Here is a 20,968-nt window from a genome sequence, read left to right on the forward strand (position 1 = left end):
ATGAATGAACATGCACATGCAAATTGTAAATCTGGACCTTAAAGTCTTAATAAATATGTATGGAAAGGTCAAGTTATTTTATTGAACTTTATATGAAGCAGTTACTAATACATGTAATCAAAACTGTATAATTTCAACAACGACAGCCAACAAAAAACAGTTGCTGTCAGCATTGCTATTGAAATATTTACAACATATATACAGCCTGTATTCGTGTCTCTCACGAAAAGGGAATTCCCAAATCGAAAGCAAGGCTGTGACCTATTTTCTACCCTAGCCTACTATTGTGTTGAGTTTAGTATGGCAGTAAACAGAAATCATGTCGGAAAACGCCCTCAGTTTGTGACAGTGTAAACAACTGGATGATCATATAAGACAATCTAAACTTGAACATTTGAGAAGACTTAAGTTTTCTTAATTGAAATCTACATGTGTATTGCATAATTGGTCAAAGAAAGGACAAGAATGTGATTGACAGGGCAGTATCCCATTTTCAACTTGATGGTACTTGTTGTGATAGGGACTGCAGATCAATGTTGGAGAGTCTCTAAACCAAAACCACCCAAGCGAGCAATTTTCGCATTTTCAGGAACAGCTTCTCAGACGTTTAAGTTTTCAAGGAGAAAACTGCTCCAGTCCATTCAGCAGCTATGAGTGCATTTTTCCACAATGTTCCCTTCAAAAATGATTATAATTATTGAAACTGTTGGCATGTGTGTCAATGCGAACATCTTCATGATACCAAAAACAGATACAAAATCATGTCATAATATTTAATTATCATGTATGATTACTTTCTTTACATACATTTCTTGATACAATCATCCTAAATGTAATCACTCATGGAAATCATGACACATGTCCTGACATGAACAGATTTGTTATTTCATATACCGGTACATTCATATTGAAAATAAGCAACAATCAGTTTACAAACTCAATAACCATCAAGCCCCTTCCCCAGAAAGAACAAAATACAACACCTTTATTAGTACTAGAAATTCTAGAAATACTACAAAAATAAACTGGTTCAAAATATAATTTGATTTTCCATTTATATCAAGAGATTAATATCAAAACGATTACCTGTTAAGTTAGAAAGTGTGAGGTGATTACACTATGAGATAGATAAATAATTTTGATGATGAAAAAAACTCCCTAGACTGGTTAGGAATGAGCTATTATTTACTATTCAATTAAAAGCTCATAATTTGTCAGATCTGTACTGTTGGAAATGTGGAAATTGAGATCATCATACCTGTGGTCCTCTGCTAACAGTACTCTGTTTTCTGATACTTGTTTTTTGGAAGCTGATCTATATTGGTCATAACTTGTACTTAAAGATTAACAAGTAAAACTTTTTTATAGTTCTGTCAACATAGTTATGGTGTCCACATCTGTAATAAGAAGTTCCACATGATTTATTGCAATGATTAATGATTTGTTTGTTTGTTTGTATGTTGTTTAACGCCACTCTCAGTAATATTTCAGCTATATTACGGCGGTCTGTAAATAATCAAGTCTGGACCAGACAATCCAGTGATCACATCATGAGTATTGATCCACGCAATTGGGATACAATTACATACACCCCTGATCTTCACGGGTGTTTATGGTTTGTGCAATATTCTAAATCCCAATATATATTAAGTATCGCTGGGATTAGATGTGTTCCTTTCCCCAAACCTGTAAGGTCGGTAGAAAAGTGTTTGAAGTGTGGATCAAGGCATGCAGTCCTTTAAGAACATATGGTCCAGAACAGAACATACATGTTGTGACCCACTACTAACTACACATATATACCAAATTACACTTTGAAACATAATGGCTGAGTAATGGACATAAATCAGTATGGATAAAGTGCACAGGTCAAATTTGAGTCAAAATTCAAAATATCGCAAAAAAAATAAATCATATATGTTGAGCCCCATTGCTAACTACACATTTACTAAAATATTAAACATTATGAACAAAAATGATGGAAATGATTGAAAACATTTATTTCAATATGGCTGCTTGTATACACAATATTCAAAAAAGATTCAAGCCCCACTCAGGTGTCATCACTGGGAACTAAAGTGTGGAGTTTCAGCTTGATTGGTCAAGTGGTAATAGGTTTCTGAGAAGATGTTTTGAGGATGGATGATTCATGATATTCTGCATTTTCAAATATGGCCATTAGCCGCCATATTTGATTTCGTACTTGGTACTACACAATGTGACTATCTCCCCTTCCAGGTTTCAGTCCTCTGGCCCTGTAAGTTTTTGAGAATTAGAAAATTTTGTTTCTTCACAGAGTAGTGAATGTAAACTACATATATATAAAAAAGAGCCTTAAAAAGCCATGAGAAGAGTTAGGCACTTGGGCCCATTTATGTCATCAGAAAAAAATTAAACATTTAATTAAATACACACAAAAGGCCCCTTCTTCTGGGAAAAATAACTCAGTCTTGATAAGTATCTCTTAGATGAGCTAACTTCAGCAGTTTCTCAGAAAACCTGTCCCCACTGCAGACGCTATGCACCAAGTAAAATAACATGGATCAACCCTGTAAAAGAAAATTTACAGGACCAATTTTCTAACCCAGTCTTGACATGTAGCTCTTGAAAACTTTCATTTGTGTAACTGCAGTAGTTTCTGAGAAAACTTGTCCCCATTTGACACAGTATGCACAAAGTTGAAAATCATGGTAGGCAAGGGCCATAAAACTTTAAAAAAAGAATTTACAACACCAATTTTCAAACTCATTTGAGATCATGACAGTCAACATCAGTCTGTAAAATTAAATTTCTCTGACTTAAATAGTTTTGAGAAAATTTGTCCCCTTTGAGAAGGGGACAGACATATGAAAGAACAGCATGGCGGATGGACTGATGAACTCCGTTCCTATATCCCCATCCCAACTTTGTGGCTGGCGATAAAAATGAAAAATGATAGATGGACCACTGGACAGACCGATCATGGACAACATGGTACAACATAAACTCATTTCGACTTTCAGTCAGAAGAGAGAAAAAAGGGTAAAGAATATAGTTTTGCAAATTGTCTGTTGCACAGAATTGAACTTCTTTCAAGATACTGGGTAAAAACTTTCCTGTTCCTTTAGCCATAATCACTGACACAAAGTCTAACCTTGTTGAGACTTGTGGTTTTTGAGAATAATATATATGATTCAATTGAACCCTGTTGTAGTATTTCATGTCCTCTCAAAATTTTAGATTAGTATTTCAGATGCTGATGCTTACCGGTACACACTTTCCACAATTAAAACTAATATTTTTTTCAAATTTGAAAAAAACATTATTCTATTCCATGAACATATTACACTTCCCTAAAGACCTTAATGCAGTTAGTATTGTGCCAACACCAGTTCTCCTACTTATATTGTGTATGCTTATGTTTACATTCTAAATCTGCCTACTAAGAAGGAAATGCAAAATAGTTAAGTCTTTGTTGTGGAAGAATGCTGCTTCTTATGCCACTGTCAAGAGGTGTGCATGGGAGGGACAGCCTTGATGATGCCCTCCTCACTCCTGTCAGAAGGCCTGTCACATCAGAAATGATCCTTACAACACATCTGTGATGTCATTCTATTGTTATACATTATCTTGAACTAACATTTCGATTAATTTGCACTAAGACTGAACTATTCAAAAAATATTTTGACAGGTGAATAATTTTAAATTTTGTGTCCCCAGGGGGGTTTGAACCCACATCATTTGATTTGAGGACATGTAATTGTCTACCTCCGCTGCGGCGATCGACACATGAAGGTGTGGTGTGAAATTAACTATTAAATATTTTCATTATTTTGCATAATGCATGAAAGCTCAAACATAATATGTATAATGTTGTGTTAGAACATTTTACCTGTAGCAATGTTCCTATTTACAGCAATTAGATAAACCTTTGACAAGACATATATATATGTAGGTGAATATCCTCATAACTCTCAATTCCTTAAAAACAATGGTCCTCTGTTTCATTATTTTGTAAGGAATGGAGAGTTACTCTCACATTCCCTTCTACAGAGCCATCATGAAGTAATGATGACCAACTGCCTCAGGCTAGGGATTTCCCAGAAGAGAGTACATTCCATTATCACAGAAATTTTGTCCATAAGGAAATTATCAGCTCAAACAAAAACAGGCACAGTGACTATGGATGAAAGCTTAATTTTTTATCTTATCCATCTCTCACTATGCATATCTATGTGGAAACGTTCTTAAACCATACTTCCATCTTCAAAAACATTCACCCAAACACACCCATGCAAATCTATGGTAATGACCAACAACGGGTGTGCTGAATATTCTTCTTAACATTCAGAGATGTCATAGGAGGGTGGACCGTAAATCCAGGGCAAAATATTGTCCAAGGATCGCAGGAGAAAGGAATCACGTGATAAACATTTGACTTCTAAGAACAGGAATCAGCGCTCACCCTCTCAGGAGCGATGTTCAGGATCGGGGCATCGCTCTAGCTCTCCCACTAGACGATTCTCAGACAGGGATCTTCACATCGCTCCTACGTTTGACACTTCCCAGAGCGACGGATATCTTGGGATTACCAACATGAGACGAGGTCCTTTAGATGACTGTTCCTCAGACCTTTCACTATCAGGAAGCTTGTCTTATTACAAGGATCGGTCCCCAGCTGTAGATTATCATCAGCATGGGAGCTACAGCTATTGGGACTAACACAGTACAACTGGGATGGGATGGTTATCTTCCCTATAGGGATACTTACAGACAATTGCTCCCCTTTTTGCCATCAACCTACAAGCCTGAAAAGTTGCAGCTACAACAAACTGCTTCAGCTGTGGATCGACTTTCAGCGGTACCGTTGGCCAGCTCCTCCAATATTATGCTCCCTCCTACACCTGTATTGTTGAACATTTCATCTAACTAAGATAAGGCTTTTGCCTCATTCCTTGATCGGTCCTAATAGTTATGGGTGTCTACAGCGCAATTACTTCATAGGATGATTGTAGAGGTGGTATGATGTGTCTCATACCGGCGACGAACCAATTGATATATGCCCCGATATCCATGGAGTATTTGGCAACCGATGCTAAATCCTTGAAACGTGATGCTGATAACGTAACATTCATGTCAGGACTGCGTACTAATTTGTAGAAATCTTCAACCAAGTATTGGAACTCCGGAAGTGTAACATCATGCGTCTTGTTTAACTTCCGTTTCATCTTGCTTCAGTCTATGGATGTTATCCATGGATTGGTCTACAACCTTGCCCACCTAGCTCTTCAAGGGATGTCAATCTCCTCCAAACCCTCTGATTCCCGCTCTGAGTGGCCTTGAGTATCTCCCATGGGGGGGATAATTATATCCCTCAGCTTCTGCCCCCTAGTGCTCTTCATCCTACGGTGTCCATGATTCCGATATAATCTGCTTCCGTGTGGCTTCATTACGGCTGGCTGGCTCTTTGGGTAATCCCGTGGAATCCGTGTGACTGGCTTGGGTCCTGTTGGATGGTCAAATGGTAAGCCGTGGTCAGTAGGCTGGGTAGCTGTGGGTGGCTGGCCCATGGAGTCGCACATGCGGCGGTCGTACGGTTTCTTCACGGATGGGTGGCTGGACGGCTTATCAGTCGGCCGGAATGTTTTTGGAGGCAAGCCCGTGGGGTCATATGGTGCCTGGCTGGTATGGCTGGTTGGCTTGGTTGCTGTAGATGGCCTGTCCATGGATACCGCATGGCTCATGTCGGGTATTGTTCTCTGGTATGGTTGTGCTGGCTTGGTAGCTGGTCCATGGGTTGGTAACCCGGATCCACACCGTGGCCCATGGCCTTGCCGTGGTCCCTGGGCTGGCCATGCAGCTCAGCATATAGATCTTGAGTAGCATGGTCCATGGCCGTGGACGAAGATCTGGTAGTCTTAGCCAGAGCTACCATCGCGATCTTAGCATCCATATCCGACAGCTTAGAGTCAAGCATGTCCTTCATCATCTCCTGCTGTTCTCTCAGAAGTTGTTGGATGAGACTCAAGGTGAGAGCAGGCGCTGGGGTTGATACTGATTTCTCAGTGATGATCTTGACAACTTTTTTCTTCTCCGCCTCTCTCCTCTTGGCCTTAGTCGCGGACTCTGACATATATCTCTTCGGATGTGCGGATACATTTCCCACATATCTTCTCCAATGTGCAGGTCTTCCCTCTGCACTTTGTGCAGTTTACATGAGGATCTCCAGTGATCATAAATTGATCACACTTCTTACACCTGGGGGGTGTGAGACTGCATGGCGACCTTACAAACCCAACACCAGCTATACTCACATGTGTGTAGACTCTTCCAGCAGCACTATTACTTTAAATATATATCTATTTATATGTCTGTTATTACAACAATCTTATTAGAATAATCTTAGATTAATTTGACCTAATACCAAGTGCTAGATCGTCTCTACTATAATAGTAGGTGTTTACTCTAGCACAAACAGGAAAAACTTGGCCGTCATTGTGACATCACGGTGTGGGTAGTTACAAGACTACTTGGCTGCAACTAATCATGTCTAATTGACAGTGAAGAGGACATCTGTTGAAAATCTGAACATTTTAGCTAGTGTGATTGAAGCCAAAATACAGGATTTATGGCAGACATGTGATAGAGGTAGAAGTTTCATAAGAATTATTATGAATACGAGATGTGGTAATCTCAGAAAAGGTGAGCTCTTCCATCAAGACAATGCGCCAGTGTACAAATCAGTTATTGCCATGGATACAATCGACGTATGTGACTTTAAAAGTCCTTCAACACCAACCTTATTTTCCTGATCTGGTTCCCAAACATGAACTAATCTCTAGCCGGAACCCATTTCATCTCAACAGATGAAGTCATAGCAGTGGAGAACTCTCATTCATCCACAACTTGGCCCTTACAGCAACACATTTACCTCCTGGTGTCATTCTCTGTCATTCAGTGTATGTTCATGTCAACAATCTTTAAATTACACAAATTTAATACATTAAAGGACCTACCCAGCTTCATAAAGTTTCTGCTCTGAAGGCCTTGTGGTGCATATAGATATCATTTTCCTTTTAAAGTTTGATTACGAATGTTACTGACCTTTTGGATTGGCTGTGATGAACTTGAGATTCCTGAAAGATAAGCAAGAAGGATAAGAAGAAGAAACATTCTCTGCTAAACAGACATCCTCAAATTGCGTTCATTAAATTACCCAATGATACATACACAACTGGCACTGGGGCCATGGTAGCCATTTTAAAAATCAGACTCGAAATTCATTGGGTAAATATTCTTTGGTTCAGTGGTTGCTTGTAAGACTGCAAGGATATACATTTTAAAAGAACATAAGTAAATAGTTAAAGTGCAAAGGTCATATAAAGGTCAAAATTAAAATAAAATATCACAAAATCTGAACAGAGATGTTCAACCCCAGAGCTACCTACACACATACCCAAAATCATTACATTCAGAAAACAAAAGGCATAAGTAGGTGTTTCAATAAGGTTTGTTTAAGGAGTGAGTGAGTTGGGTTTAATGCCTCTTTGAACAGTTTTCCCGTTATACTAACTCCATCAGGTGAATCACCTGAAGGAGACCCGTGAAGATTCCGGGGTAGAATAGGTCTTCAGCAACCCATGCTTGCCGTAAAGGGTGACTATGCTTGTTGTAAAAGGAGACTAACGGGATCAGGTGGTCAGGCTCGCTGACTCTGTTGATGCATGTCATCAATCCCAATTGCGTGGATCGATGCTCATGATATTTATCACTGGATTGTCTGGTCCAGACTCAATTATTTACAGACTGCCGTCATATAGTTGGAATATTGCTGAGTGCTGCGTTAAACAACAAACCAACCAACCAACCAACAACCTGAAGGAGTATATAGAGTCAAGTCCCGTTAATCCGACATCAGTGGTTGCATATGATTATATCGGAATAACGAGTATGTCGGATAAACGAAATTAAGGAGTATCAACGTTCGTGAACGAAAATCAGACATCTAGACAATAGATAACAATTCAAACACGTAATAAAAAAATATAGATTAAATATTCATATTGTTATGTTACATTGTTGACAATATGTTTTCTAATCATGCAACCTCTAAAGTTGATCACAAAACAACTGTTACGGACTGTATGACTTATTCAAAATACTTTAAAAAGCATTGTCTGGAATGGAAGTCGCAACTTTGAAACTGCTACTGCAAAGCTTAAGAAAGCCGCTTTCTAAGTGGCTGACGTTGACTTCCTGTTAATCATTTCATTGGAAGGTCATAGTTCGCGAAAGGTTGTTCTGACGTGACCTGGAATGGGATGCCCTCTCCAACAGCGAGAACATGTATCTGATTTTAATGAGATTGAGGTCATCTAAGCATGTGATTAATCCTGTTTTCTTTATTTAAAACATTAATTGTTTATTGTTAGACAAGTTTATCTCTGTTTTATGCAGCTACCACCCGATTCGTATCGCATCAAAACATGGTCTGTGTACTCACTGGCAGATGACCACGGAGTATGCTGATCACCGTTGGATTAACGAGACTGATTAATGAGTGATTTAGGTAATTCGTTGCAAATTGCAAAGTCAGAGTACGCGACTGTCGGATTATTGGGTCTAAATAGCACTGATTTAATCGGTTCCCATCAGTGTCAGATTAGTGTCAGATTAACGAGTGTCGGATTAACAAGACTTGACTGTACTCCGATATGTTGTGTTTGTCATAATAAAGAAGTTGAAGTTAAATTCTCTAATGTGTACCACTTCTAAATGCCTTTCAAAGACTTGAAGGTTTCTGTAGCTGAAATATTGTAAATTTGATTTGAATTCAGGTGCTATCTTAGTAGGAACAGCTTCATAGGTCCAGATTGTCTCAGATTAGATGATGTTTACACAGTGAGGAAATACATTTTGAAAGCAATGATGAGTAAGGTCAATAGGCAATAACTGCAGATATGTTGAGCCTCACTATAACTAGAAACATAGTTACATTTAGAGCATGCTTAAAACATCAAACAAAGGTGATTGATAATGATTCAAGAAACTAACTTTTTTACATCAGTGCCTAATTCCTGTATTTCGTCTGTCATCACATTAAAAAATCTTTAGATCTTTAACAGAAGTCAAAACCTCTTTACATCAATGCCCAAATAAACGAGGGATCGTTGGGTTCTGACAACTAATAACACCCTGGATAACAGTCTTAACAACAGAGTTGATTGTTGAGGCCTGCAGCAAAGAAGTCCAAATGAGGTGTGTCCCACACCAACGTTATCCACTCAGTAGACCACTCAGTAGTCCCCATACTCCCTGTCAGGATATGATGTCCACTAAGCTGTTAAGTTTCCCCAGTGTCTCGTCCAGGCATGTCCACCAATTTGGAGAACAAGTTACTGGGATGTCTCATGTTGACGACCACACTGAATTAATCCAAACCTGGATGGGACGAAGGTGAAGCCTCCCTCAATTAGTCATGTCTTGAAGAGATGTCAGATATCTGAGTAGCGACATCCACCAGTGAAGCTGGATGGGACAGTATGGTTGGGGTAATCTGCCACATCAGAGACCATCTGCAGCATCTTCTGGTGGACAAAGTATTCCTTTGTGGAGCTGGAATCTGGCTCAAATATAGGCAATATCTTGTACCAGGTTGACCTCTGACTTGGTTGGGTGAACCAGAAGCCCAAGATGAGACAATAGTTGGATAAGGAAGATGGTGTTCTGATGAATCTAGATCTTGTCCTGATAAGCTGATATAAAGTCGTTGCAGATGCACTTGTTAGACCTGAGCAAAAGTACTGTAATCAGGTGAAAAGTCAAAGTGTGATGGATATCAAGAATGGAAATAATAGGAACTTGTACTTGCATCCATTAACTGAGAATTGTTTCCTGCATCCAGGGTGAATAGGCATGTGTATGTATGCATCTTGGAGGTTGAGGCTGAACTTGGAGTTTAGTCAAAGGAAGCATCATGAACATGTTATGTGGCCTGATCTGTAATGATCTGTAACGTGGCTGCTGGAGAGTGAAATGCTTCTGTACTGTGGAGGTGGTCCCATGGCACCATGCATACTCTGAGGTACCACCTCTTCTTGCACAGGGGCTTTGAGGTTAGGCTTAAGAAGATAAAGTTTCTCATCTAACTCAGCAAATGAGTGGGTGTTATCAATTGATGGTTGACTGGGATATAAGATTGAGACGAAACCATTCCTAGGGTACATGTTGAAGGTGCTCATCTCAAGCCATAGAATCCCAACTCAGGGCCACAATCCAATAAAGACAATGGTGGGGATATGATGCACATGCAGTCCGATGTGCACTGCCGCCCCCCTCCTGACCTCTGCCTGACTGGATCACTAGGTGAATCGATAGTGGTTCCAGATCTGAATTTATCATGACATCAGCCCCAGTGTCCGTGTTCACTCTATCCCACAATCACAATCTATCCCAGAGGTACATCTGTACATCTGATGATCGACAGCCATCCTCCATACATGCCATTGGTGAGATAAGCCTCCCAAGATTTGTGTCTAATCTGAAAGACCCGGCCATGATAGCTGCTCTGACATCTATGGCCATCCCCACAGAAATAGCTGTCAATCTATCATGACCTGCAATCTCTTCTGCTCTTGATCCAGGATCTCATTCAGCATACTCAGGGAAATTTGTGGCATGATCTCTGTCTAGGATGGTACTTCAGGCCTGGGCCCACTTGCACAAAGCAATCTTAGTACTAAGATGACTGTAACTCCTATACTTTAACATAGGCTTACGATAAGCTTAGGGCTATGATCGCTTTGTGCAAGTGGGCCCAGGGGTTGTCATCTAGCATCCAGGGACGCTTCTCCCTAACTGGATTTATCAGAAGGAGACAACACATTCACAACTTAAACTAACCCTAAGGTACATCTACAACTTCTGAAAACAATCCAAGTAAACTAAGATAATGACTTAATTACAGTGAAAAACTCCGAAATCTAGTGTGCTATTACAATTCAGAAAGTTTCTGGCTCCGACAGTAGCACTTTCAGGAAAGTAGTGGAGACTTCCTGTCTGTGCAGGTGAAGAGGTTTAGAAAAGAAGATTAGCATGACAACAGATTATGGATAATGAAGTGGACTTCAGTTGAAAATCTAAAGATGTGATGATTGCTGAAAACCAGTATTTTTGGCACTGTTGTAATAGGGCTTTTTTATTTTGGAATTATGATATCCCTTGGTTTAATTCATTGTAGCAAAGAAAAAATAGTGCCATGACACTGTAGCTCACCTGGATTTATAGTGAACAGTCAACAAAGACAGTCACTTAAAAGTTGCACTAAAATATACTCACATGCAAAAGAAACAAAAGTGGTTTTAAGCAAATAGGTAACAAACACTGGACCATAAATTGATACGAGTTTTAGCATGTAGTGAAGACTGATGGTGTTATCAATATTTTTGGTTGCATTTTGGAAGCCCAGAGTAAAAACGCAACATAAAAAACGAATCGCCAAAACGCACGATTTCAATGAATATGTGGGAATCATGCACCCATTTCTCGCGAAATCGAAAATGCACGAACTGTCATGAACTGTAGTGGGTATAAACTGAGGCTGATTCTTGGACCTACCACTCCTTGGTCAACAATGCCACGCCAAACTCAAATTCAGAGAAACCAGGCTATTGAACGTTTGGAAGCTTGAGAGTCTGTCCAAGATCTTGCCCCTCATTTCAACGTTAACATAACCACAAGTTACCGTCTCCTGCATCGATACAATGCTACACAGACCACAGATGACCTTCCTCGGAGCGGTCGTCCTAGGATCACCACACCTCGACAAGATCAGCAGATTACCCGTCAACACCAGTGACATCTGTTCCTAACTGCAAGTGAAAGTGCTCAAAAGACCATAGGAACACATAATCGACACATTAGCCGGGACAATGTGATCCGACGTCTCCGTTCCAACAGCACGTCGTCCTGTTCTCCAACCACGTCATCGACAAGGATGACTTCAGTGGGCACAGGGTCATCACAATTGGCTTTATCGTCAGTGGGTGCGTGTCATCTTCTCTGATGAAAGTTGCTTTTGTGTCTCCCATGTAGACGGAAGAGTCAGAATTTGGTGGCGTCGAGGTGATCGTTTCGCTGACAGAAACGTTGTGGAAAGGGATCCATGGGGTTGACCTAGTGTCATGATATGGGCAGGGATTGGACTTAATGCAAGTCTTGGACCCATGTGCTTTCTGAATGTTGGTCAAGGTCAGGGACACGGCGTCACTGCTCAGCGGTATACTGACCAAGTGACCAGACCCCACCTTGTTCCATTTTTTGCACAACATCAACAACACATTTTCCAGCAGGACAATGCTCGTCCCCATGTTGCCAGAGCTACCATGGCCTTTCTGCAACAACACAACATCCGTGTTCTACCGTGGCCAGCCTTTAGCCCTGATCTGAACCCCATCAAACACTTGTGGGATGAGGTTCAAAGGCATCTGCACAATGTGCGCCCAGTCCCTACGATTGCCGATGAACTACGCACAGCTGCTCTAGATGTGTGCAGGAGGATCCCTAGGGCCTTCACAAATCATCTGATCCACTCAATGTACAGGAGATTTGTGGCAGTGATCAATGCTAATGGTAGTCACACCAGGTATTGACTGACATTTTTGGTATTGACCCGAAAATGTGTAAGCCCTTAACATTTGAAAAAAACACAATTATGTCAACTGCCTTTTAATCCATTAAACTTCTTCAGTCAAATTTTTGTCAATCTTGCCCTATTAGTATTTCTTGTATTTATTGTTGAAAATAAATAACATGTATACTGCATACTCGACTTGCGTTTCTTTTGTGTGTGAGTATATAATATTACTAACAAACACTTATGCATCAGGCAATTTCAGAGGAAAAGAAGATGACAGAGCCAAATGTGTCTTTTGAAAAAATATAAGGGTGTCTCAATATATACCCATGGGAAAAAGCAACTGTTTAATAAAAATAACTTCATTCTGAAATTTTATCATTCATCTTTCCATACATATTCATGAAGATATTTCCTTGACTATAAAGTCCTGATTGACAATTTACATGTGCATGTTCATGCACAGCCCACACTTTGGATGTTTGAGTTGTTTGTTGGGGCATGATACTCAAACACATGGTTTTTGAATGGGAACAGCACAACATGACTGTTTATCTATCAAGTGCTCAAAACACACTTTTATTAAACCGTAAAAAATAGTAACACAATGCTAAGGCTTGCTGAAAATTAACGTCTACACACTGTGTGTATGCTGCAAACGGGAATGACACAAAACAAATTTCCAGCCATTTTAATGTTCATAGAACACAATATCATCTCTTTAGAGATGTATCTCAAGCAGACAACACAGGCCACAGGCCGGTTGTCCAAGAGTGACGTCACGTTATAAAGTCTACAGAAACTGCTATATTAACAGCTCAGAAAATTTATTATTATTATTATTAGCAGTACCAGTTGAGGGAGCACAATATACTCAACAGTGCCAGTTTTGGAGTAGAAGTGTAATGGTGTGGGAGAACACAACCCATCACTGCCAATGGCAAGTTGAACCATCTCATAGCAATAAAGGTGAGGTGAGGTGAAATGGGGTTTAACGTCGCGTCCAAGATTATTGCACTTATATAGCGACGTGCATGTACGTGTGTGTGTTTGTGTGGCTGCTTGTACTAGTCCGGACTGATGCCGATTTATAGTGCTAGCTCATTGAGATACCATGCCGCAGTTTAACATGAATACCCCACTCAGACACAGTATACTGACTCCGAGCCGACCATTCCTTGTTTTAGCCCCTTAATGCCGAGCGCCAGACAGGGTAACAACAAGTACCATCTTTTAACGTCTTTTGGTATGATGCAGTCTGGGATCAAACACCGCACCTTCCGCTCTCTGGGCGGACGGTCTACCACTAGACCACAGAGGCGATCTCATAGCAACAAAGATCTACAGTAGTCAAAAGATCAAAGTTAATGGACCACAACAGATAACTTGCAGAAACATTACTTAAAAACTTTCTTTCTTAAGTTTTGAGACATATTTCTATATATACACACACACACCCTTTCCTTGCCCCTTGCAGACCTGCTAACCCCCTCATCCACAACCAAACACAAACATCGTCATTTAGCTAAACACAGCTTCCATTTCATAATTTTTACAAGGATACTAATGACGAAGGATCTAAAAGCACTGATTTTTACAAAATACATATGGTACCTCATTAGTGAGTGAGTGAATATGGTTTTACGCCGCTTTTAGCATATTCCAGCAATATCACGGCGGGGGACACCAGAAATGGGCTTCACACATTGTACCCATGTCGAGGATCGGCGTGTCTTCAGCGTGACGAGCGAATGCTTTAACCACTAGGCTACCCGACCGCCCCCAGTACCTCAGTATACTGCACCGAGAAATGCCGACGCTTTAAACTGTACGTATTCAATATCCATTAGCTTCATCTTATTATTAAAAAGGGATTAGGAAAAACAACATTATCCATACATAAACCTGATACACAGAAAAAGTGGAATGAAAAACTTGGCACTTGCTATCATGCAATTAAGTTAGGTGAGAAGAAATACTTACATTTTCAGTCATTGTGGGTTTGTTCTTTGGACCTCTAACATTCTTCTTCTTGTTTTTCTTCGTTTTTTTCTTCTTGGATCCATTCTTCACCTTGCCTTTTTGGGACACCTCTTCATCTTTGTTGTCATTTTCCTTCCCTTGTGATATTGCACTTGGCACTGCTGCAGGTGTTAAATCATCATTTACTGAACTCTCTTCTGTTTTAGAAGAAACATCTCTTGTTGTGATTGGAGCAGTTGTTTCTGATGCTGCTCCTAATGCAACAGGTACTTGGTGTTGACACTCTCCCATTTTTGGACTAACATCAAATGTTTCTTGTGGTGAAGCAGAAGACTTAATCACATTTCCTTCTATTGCTGCACTCTGCTGTTTCAGAGTCAATGGTTTTACTTTAGGGGAAGAAGTGTCCTCTGATTCTGATGAAACTGTCATGCTGCTTTCATTTGAGACTTGATTCTGTTTAGGGTTGTTTGAGATTGAGTTTGACGGTTGATTTTCTGCATTATCCCCTGAAAGTGTTGTCTGGTCTGTACTCTTGTCATTCTTCACTTCATCATCACCAGATTCATCACTTGATTCAGATTCCTCCTCACTTCCAGACTCATCATTATCAGAATTGTCCTCATTTTCACAGCCCTCTCCACTCTGCTTTTCGTTACTCATCACATGCCCATCATGGCTGACTTGGCCACTTTGTAGTGCATTATCTTCACCATTTTCACTGTTAATCTGAGACTGTTGTATGTCTGCTGAAATTCCTAACTGAGTCTGGCTGCCAGTTTTAACCTCATGTTTGGTGGTTGTGTCTGGTTGGATGTCTACTGAAGTTCCCTCTGATCGAGTCTCACTTCCAGGCGTAAACACCTCAGTAGTGGTTGTGCCTGGGTGGGTATCTACTGAAGATTCCCCAGACTGACTCTCTTTACCAGTAACAAACAACTCAGTGATGGTGGTGTCAGGTTTGGTGTCTGTTGAAGATTCCCCACACTGAGTCTCACTGCCAGGCTCAGACACCTCAGTGGTGGTGGTGTCATGTTTAGTGTCTGTTGAAGATCCCCCAGACAGAGATCCACTGCCAGGCTCAGACACCTCAGTGGCGGTGGTGTCAGGTTTGGTGTCTGTTGAAGATCCCCCAGACAGAGATCCACTGCCAGGCTCAGACACCTCAGTGGTGGTGGTGTCAGGTTTAGTGTCTGTTGAAGATCCCCCAGACAGAGATCCACTGCCAGGCTCAGACACCTCAGTGATGGTGGTGTCAGGTTTGGTGTCTGTTGAAGATCCCCCAGACAGAGATCCACTGCCAGGCTCAGACACCTCAGTGATGGTGGTGTCAGGTTTGGTGTCTGTTGAAGATCCCCCAGACAGAGATCCACTGCCAGGCTCAGACACCTCAGTGATGGTGGTGTCAGGTTTGGTGTCTGTTGAAGATCCCCCAGACAGAGACCCACTGCCAGGCTCAGACACCTCAGTGATGGTGGTGTCAGGTTTGGTGTCTGTTGAAGATCCCCCAGACAGAGATCCACTGCCAGGCTCAGACACCTCAGTGATGGTGGTGTCAGGTTTGGTGTCTGTTGAAGATCCCCCACACTGAGTCTCAATGCCAGACTCAGACACCTCAGGAGTGGTTGTGTCTGGTTTGGTGTCTGTTGTGGTTTTTCCGAACAAAGCTTCATTTTCAACTCCCTCTTTGCTGCAATGATCAATTTTAGCTCCAGCATTTGCTTGAGTGTCATGTTCACCTGTCAAGTGTGAACCTAACTTGTCTCCCTTCTCATCTGAAATATATACATCTGAGTTCAGAATAGAAGAACCACAATTAAGGCTACCGGTATGTAAAGTTTACCTGAATTTAAGTTGTTTATTTTGAATTTAGTGAATCAAATTGTTATTGAATAACAAAGTAGCATCAACCTTTTCCTGCCATCAGTTACATTTCTCAGTTAATGCATATTTGATAAAGTAGAAGAAAAAATCTATATTTGGAATATCATCAAAGCCTATGGTGATCGTAATACCTAGATCAAATTTTGATTTTACTCAGTTACAGATTTCCAAAAATGTGAAAAGAATGTTTCATCTGATTAAACTTTTGATGATAAAAGATAAGAATTAGATTAATGGAAGAAACATGCATGCCATACTTCAGCTTCATCAGTACAGCAGTTACTTTCTAAAAGATCTTGACAGATGCAGACATTGATGGATACAGGGCAAAACATCTTACAGAAAGGCAATCTACAAAACCAAATTACCAGAAGTGAAATCTTGTCCACAGTTTAAACAAAACTTATCATTCTCTGTAATATTTCCTCCACAAAGAGAGCCATCATCATTTTTTCCTGGGCATTTCTTTGATGGTGTACAGAACAAACTTCGGTCAATCCGCCAACCACACTCTTTGCAAAAGTTAGCTTTGGAATCTGAAGGGATTTGTGCTCCACATTGCTTGTTCTTGCCTGGGCATGTGATTACATCTACTGGAGGTTCTGATTCTTCTGTAATACAGCTTGAACCACAATTTGGACAAAAAAGGAATGTTTCCTCTACTGTGTAATCACATGGAGTGCCATCTTCTTTCTTGCCAGAACACTTCATTCTAGCTTGTGATGGGTTCTGGAAATATATATTTTATTTCATTCAAAGTAATTTTCCATCTATTTCTACATTTCTTTCATGAGAAAATAGTCCAAGGATTTCCATAAAAAGTCTTAAACACACCACACCTGCCAAATTTAGGTAATACATAACTTATCTCTTTAAGAGAAACCAGGTAACCAACACATACCTGTAATTGGTTTTCTCAGTTAAAGGAACAAGATCAAATTTGATATAAAATTGTTTTGATATCTATTGGATACATGAACACTGAGGTACTAGAGGTACAGAAGCTTAACTTTATTCATTGACATAATTAAGAATTGACTTTCGCAAGCTCCGACGTTCATACAGTTTGGCCCTCACTCAATGAAAGTTCATACTCCAAAGAACTCACACAAAGTGAAAGTCAATTCTTATGATTTTTCGTATCACTATTTTGTACCTAAAAGGATCTAGATCTATACACAATATTTAGTACGTGTGACTTCATGTTTACACTGACAGCCATACAACAACCAGCTGTAACGCGGAATAAAATAGTTCCCCAAAAGGAGAGGTGACATGAATGTATGTATGCTCCACAAGCTCTACAGAAACAACTTTTGTTGTTTCTTTACAACAAATGTATTCAAATAATATCCTCAATAGATGAGAAATGTCTCTTAAGACCTAGCTCAGTAAGTCAGTCAGTGGCAGTGCGTCGTAATACATTTACATTAAGTACAAGACGTCAAAATGGCCGACAGGATAAACGTGACGGGAGAGATTTCTGAAATTGTCAATGAACCTGTGCTGGTTACATGATTTATTCATCATTGGTCAATCATTGAAAGGTGATTAAAGATGGGTTCATTAGACACTAAGGTAAATTCATAGATTGCTTTAGACTCTCACTGTCAGCCTAGACACGGATCGAGTTGACACTTCGATAGTTTGGATGTGCATTTCTTCGTTTAGTTCACTATAGATAGTGTAAACGATCATGCAGTCAAACTCTCTGACGTTTCTCAATGTAAACTGAAATCCTGAGTTCAAGATTAAAGGGTCTAAATGTTCAGAAAGAATGCTTCTGTATGTATTCATGCATTCCCAGGGTTTTCCCCAGGAATGTGGAAGTAATCCGTCAGTGTTTACGTCATTTCAAGAACAGTCTCGTGAAAAACATATGAACGTCAAATTGCGTCATTCAAACACTTAAGAACAACAATATTGCTGTCATGTGACCGACCTCTCGTCCAATGGAAAAGCTGTCTATTGTCTAAACTTCAAATTAAAATATTATAGGATTATTGATTGCATTATCATGAGCATCAAATATCTCATAATATTTTATGCTGATAAATATATCTTCTCATATGAATATATCAAATGTATATTATGCTGTTGATAAAGCAGCACCTCTAAATGTGCAAGAGTCAGCAATCTGAGAACAAGAGATGCAAAATAGCATCAATCAAATTTAGATCTTATTACATGTGAAATAATTATGCCTTTCATGCATAACTTATTAAAAAGAATATATTCAACAGGCCAGCTTCAACAAGTTTGAACTTAAGGCACAATTGTACCTAATAAAAATGGCCGAAGACATAATCCTTATAACTGCAGGGGAATAAGCATAAATAGTGTATTTGGAAAGCTATTTGCAACAGTAATTACTAAAGATTAACGACATGGTTCGGATATGCAGTAACAGGTAACTTGTTCTGACTAACTGATTGTATATCAAAGTATTTGAGTAAAAGTAAAGGTAGATTCTAAGTTGCCTTTCAGTACTTTTAAAAAAGCATTTCGTTCTGTAGATAAAGCAAACCTTACACATGCTCTAAAAAAATGTGGTCTAGCTGTTAAAATGTTGAATATTATCTGGTCTATGATATAATGACGGTACTTCTTGCGAATCCTCTACCTCTATTACATTTTTGCCATAAATCCTGTATTTTGGCTTCAGTCACACTGTTTAAAATTTTCAGATTTTCAACAGACATCCTCTTTAGTGTTAATCACACAATTAGTTGTTCCCCATATAGCACAATAGCAACCCAAGCTATGATGTGCATAATGGTGGAAATCTCACTTGTTTTCTGTGTGTGCTTGAGTCAACACCTATTTGTTACAGTTGTAACGATCTAGAACTTGGTAGTAGTCACATCAGTCTAAGATTATTCTAATAGTTTTCAATAAAACAGACACAGTAAGTCAATACATGTAATAATATACTACTCAAAATTTGATAAGGATCGTAGATATTTTTCTTAATAAAAAAACAAAATAACTGCATAACTGGCAATATTGTGTTCAAGTGAAATCAAAAACGTCTCCAACACACGTGCATGTGCATTTCATGCCATGGGAAATGCGTTTCACATCACAGTTCATGCTTTTGCTACCATTGCACGATTTCCAATCAGGCAACGGTGTCTGATTCATTCTGAAACTGTAAACTCAATTGAGTGTTTACACTACGTTTATCTACGCAATGCCCCCTCAACGTGTAAGGCGTCGCCTGACGACAGAACAACTGGGCAGATGTATTGGAATGCTTGATGCTGGCTATTCACAACGTGACGTTGCCAATGCAGTAAACGTCAGCCAGAGCGTTGTAAGCAGGGCCTGGTCCCGACAGCAAAATTTTGGTACAGCAGCACACCGACATGGGGGTGGTCGTCAGAGGTCGACAACCCAACGCCAAGATCATTTTGTGGCTCTTCTGGCACGACGTCATCCCTTCTGGACAGCAACCAGCCTATGTAACGACCTCCTGAACGCCTCGGGGGTGAATGTGTCCACTCAGACGATACGGAATCGTCTTCACAATGCAGGTCTCTACTCGAGAAGGGCATGTGTCCGAATCCCCCTGACTGTTCGACACCGGCGGGAGCGATTGGAATGGGCTGAAGATCATGTCACTTGGACACGGAACGATTGGGTTCCAGTTCTGTTCACCGATGAGTCCAGGTATTGTTTGGACTTTACAGACAGGAGGCAGCGGGTGTGGCGACGACAACGTGAACGTTTCCATGATGCCAACATCAGTGAACATGACTGTTATGGTGGTGGTTCCATCATGGTCTGGGGAGGAATCAACAGAGATGGAAGGACAGATCTTCATGTCCTGGAGAGAGGAACAATGACGGGGGTGAGGTACCGGGATGAGATCCTCGATGTGTACGTCAGACCCTACGCTGGTGCTGTTGGCCCTGAGTTCATCCTGATGGATGATAACGCCCGTCCTCATCGCGCCAGGGTGGTTGAGCAGTACCTTGAGCAGGAGACAATTGTCCGAATGGATTGGCCAGCGCGCTCGCCGGACTTGAACCCGAATGAGAATGTCTGGAACATGCTGCAGGTTGCCCTTTCACTCCGTAGAGCACAACCCACGACTTTGGCAGAGCTCGGACATGCCCTCGTGGAAGAGTGGAACAACCTTCCCATTGGGAACATCCGGGTGCTTATTGACAGCATATCTCGACGTTGTCAGGTCGTCATTGATGCAAGGGGAGGTCATACTCGATATTGACACTTCATCGACTAAGTGTAATGATGGACTATCCCTCATAACTGTGTAATTCTTTCTCTTGTTTGCTGTTAACATTTTTTAATGAAATGCCTTTTGGTGTTTGCAGATTTCAACCATTCCATATTGATACAAGTTCATGCCGTTCATGAATTTTCATTCATAACATGATTAAACACGTTTCTGAGTCAGAGTCATGTCTTTTGTTATGTTTGTGGTAACTTACACACATATCACCTAGTGATCCTTATCAAATT

The 20,968-nt window shown here is 40.3% G+C and overlaps 1 protein-coding gene across 1 annotated transcript in view; it reads right to left on the reverse strand.

Annotated features, from left to right (window-relative positions):
* LOC139473602 (E3 ubiquitin-protein ligase rnf213-alpha-like) overlaps positions 1 to 17,191 on the reverse strand; it is a 351,622-nt gene extending 334,431 nt beyond the window's left edge. Inside the window, exons 1-3 of the mRNA XM_071256275.1 lie at positions 16,849 to 17,191; positions 14,597 to 16,371; positions 7,084 to 7,115 (exon numbers count right to left, since the gene is read on the reverse strand). Coding sequence (XP_071112376.1) covers positions 7,084 to 7,115; positions 14,597 to 16,371; positions 16,849 to 17,191 — 2,150 coding nt within the window. The remainder of the gene's footprint in view (positions 1 to 7,083; positions 7,116 to 14,596; positions 16,372 to 16,848) is intronic.
* Positions 17,192 to 20,968: the final 3,777 nt, after the last annotated feature.

This window comes from Haliotis cracherodii, unplaced genomic scaffold (assembly GCF_022045235.1).
Source record: "Haliotis cracherodii isolate W230 unplaced genomic scaffold, xgHalCrac1.p SCAF_3, whole genome shotgun sequence".
Taxonomy (NCBI): domain Eukaryota; kingdom Metazoa; phylum Mollusca; class Gastropoda; order Lepetellida; family Haliotidae; genus Haliotis; species Haliotis cracherodii.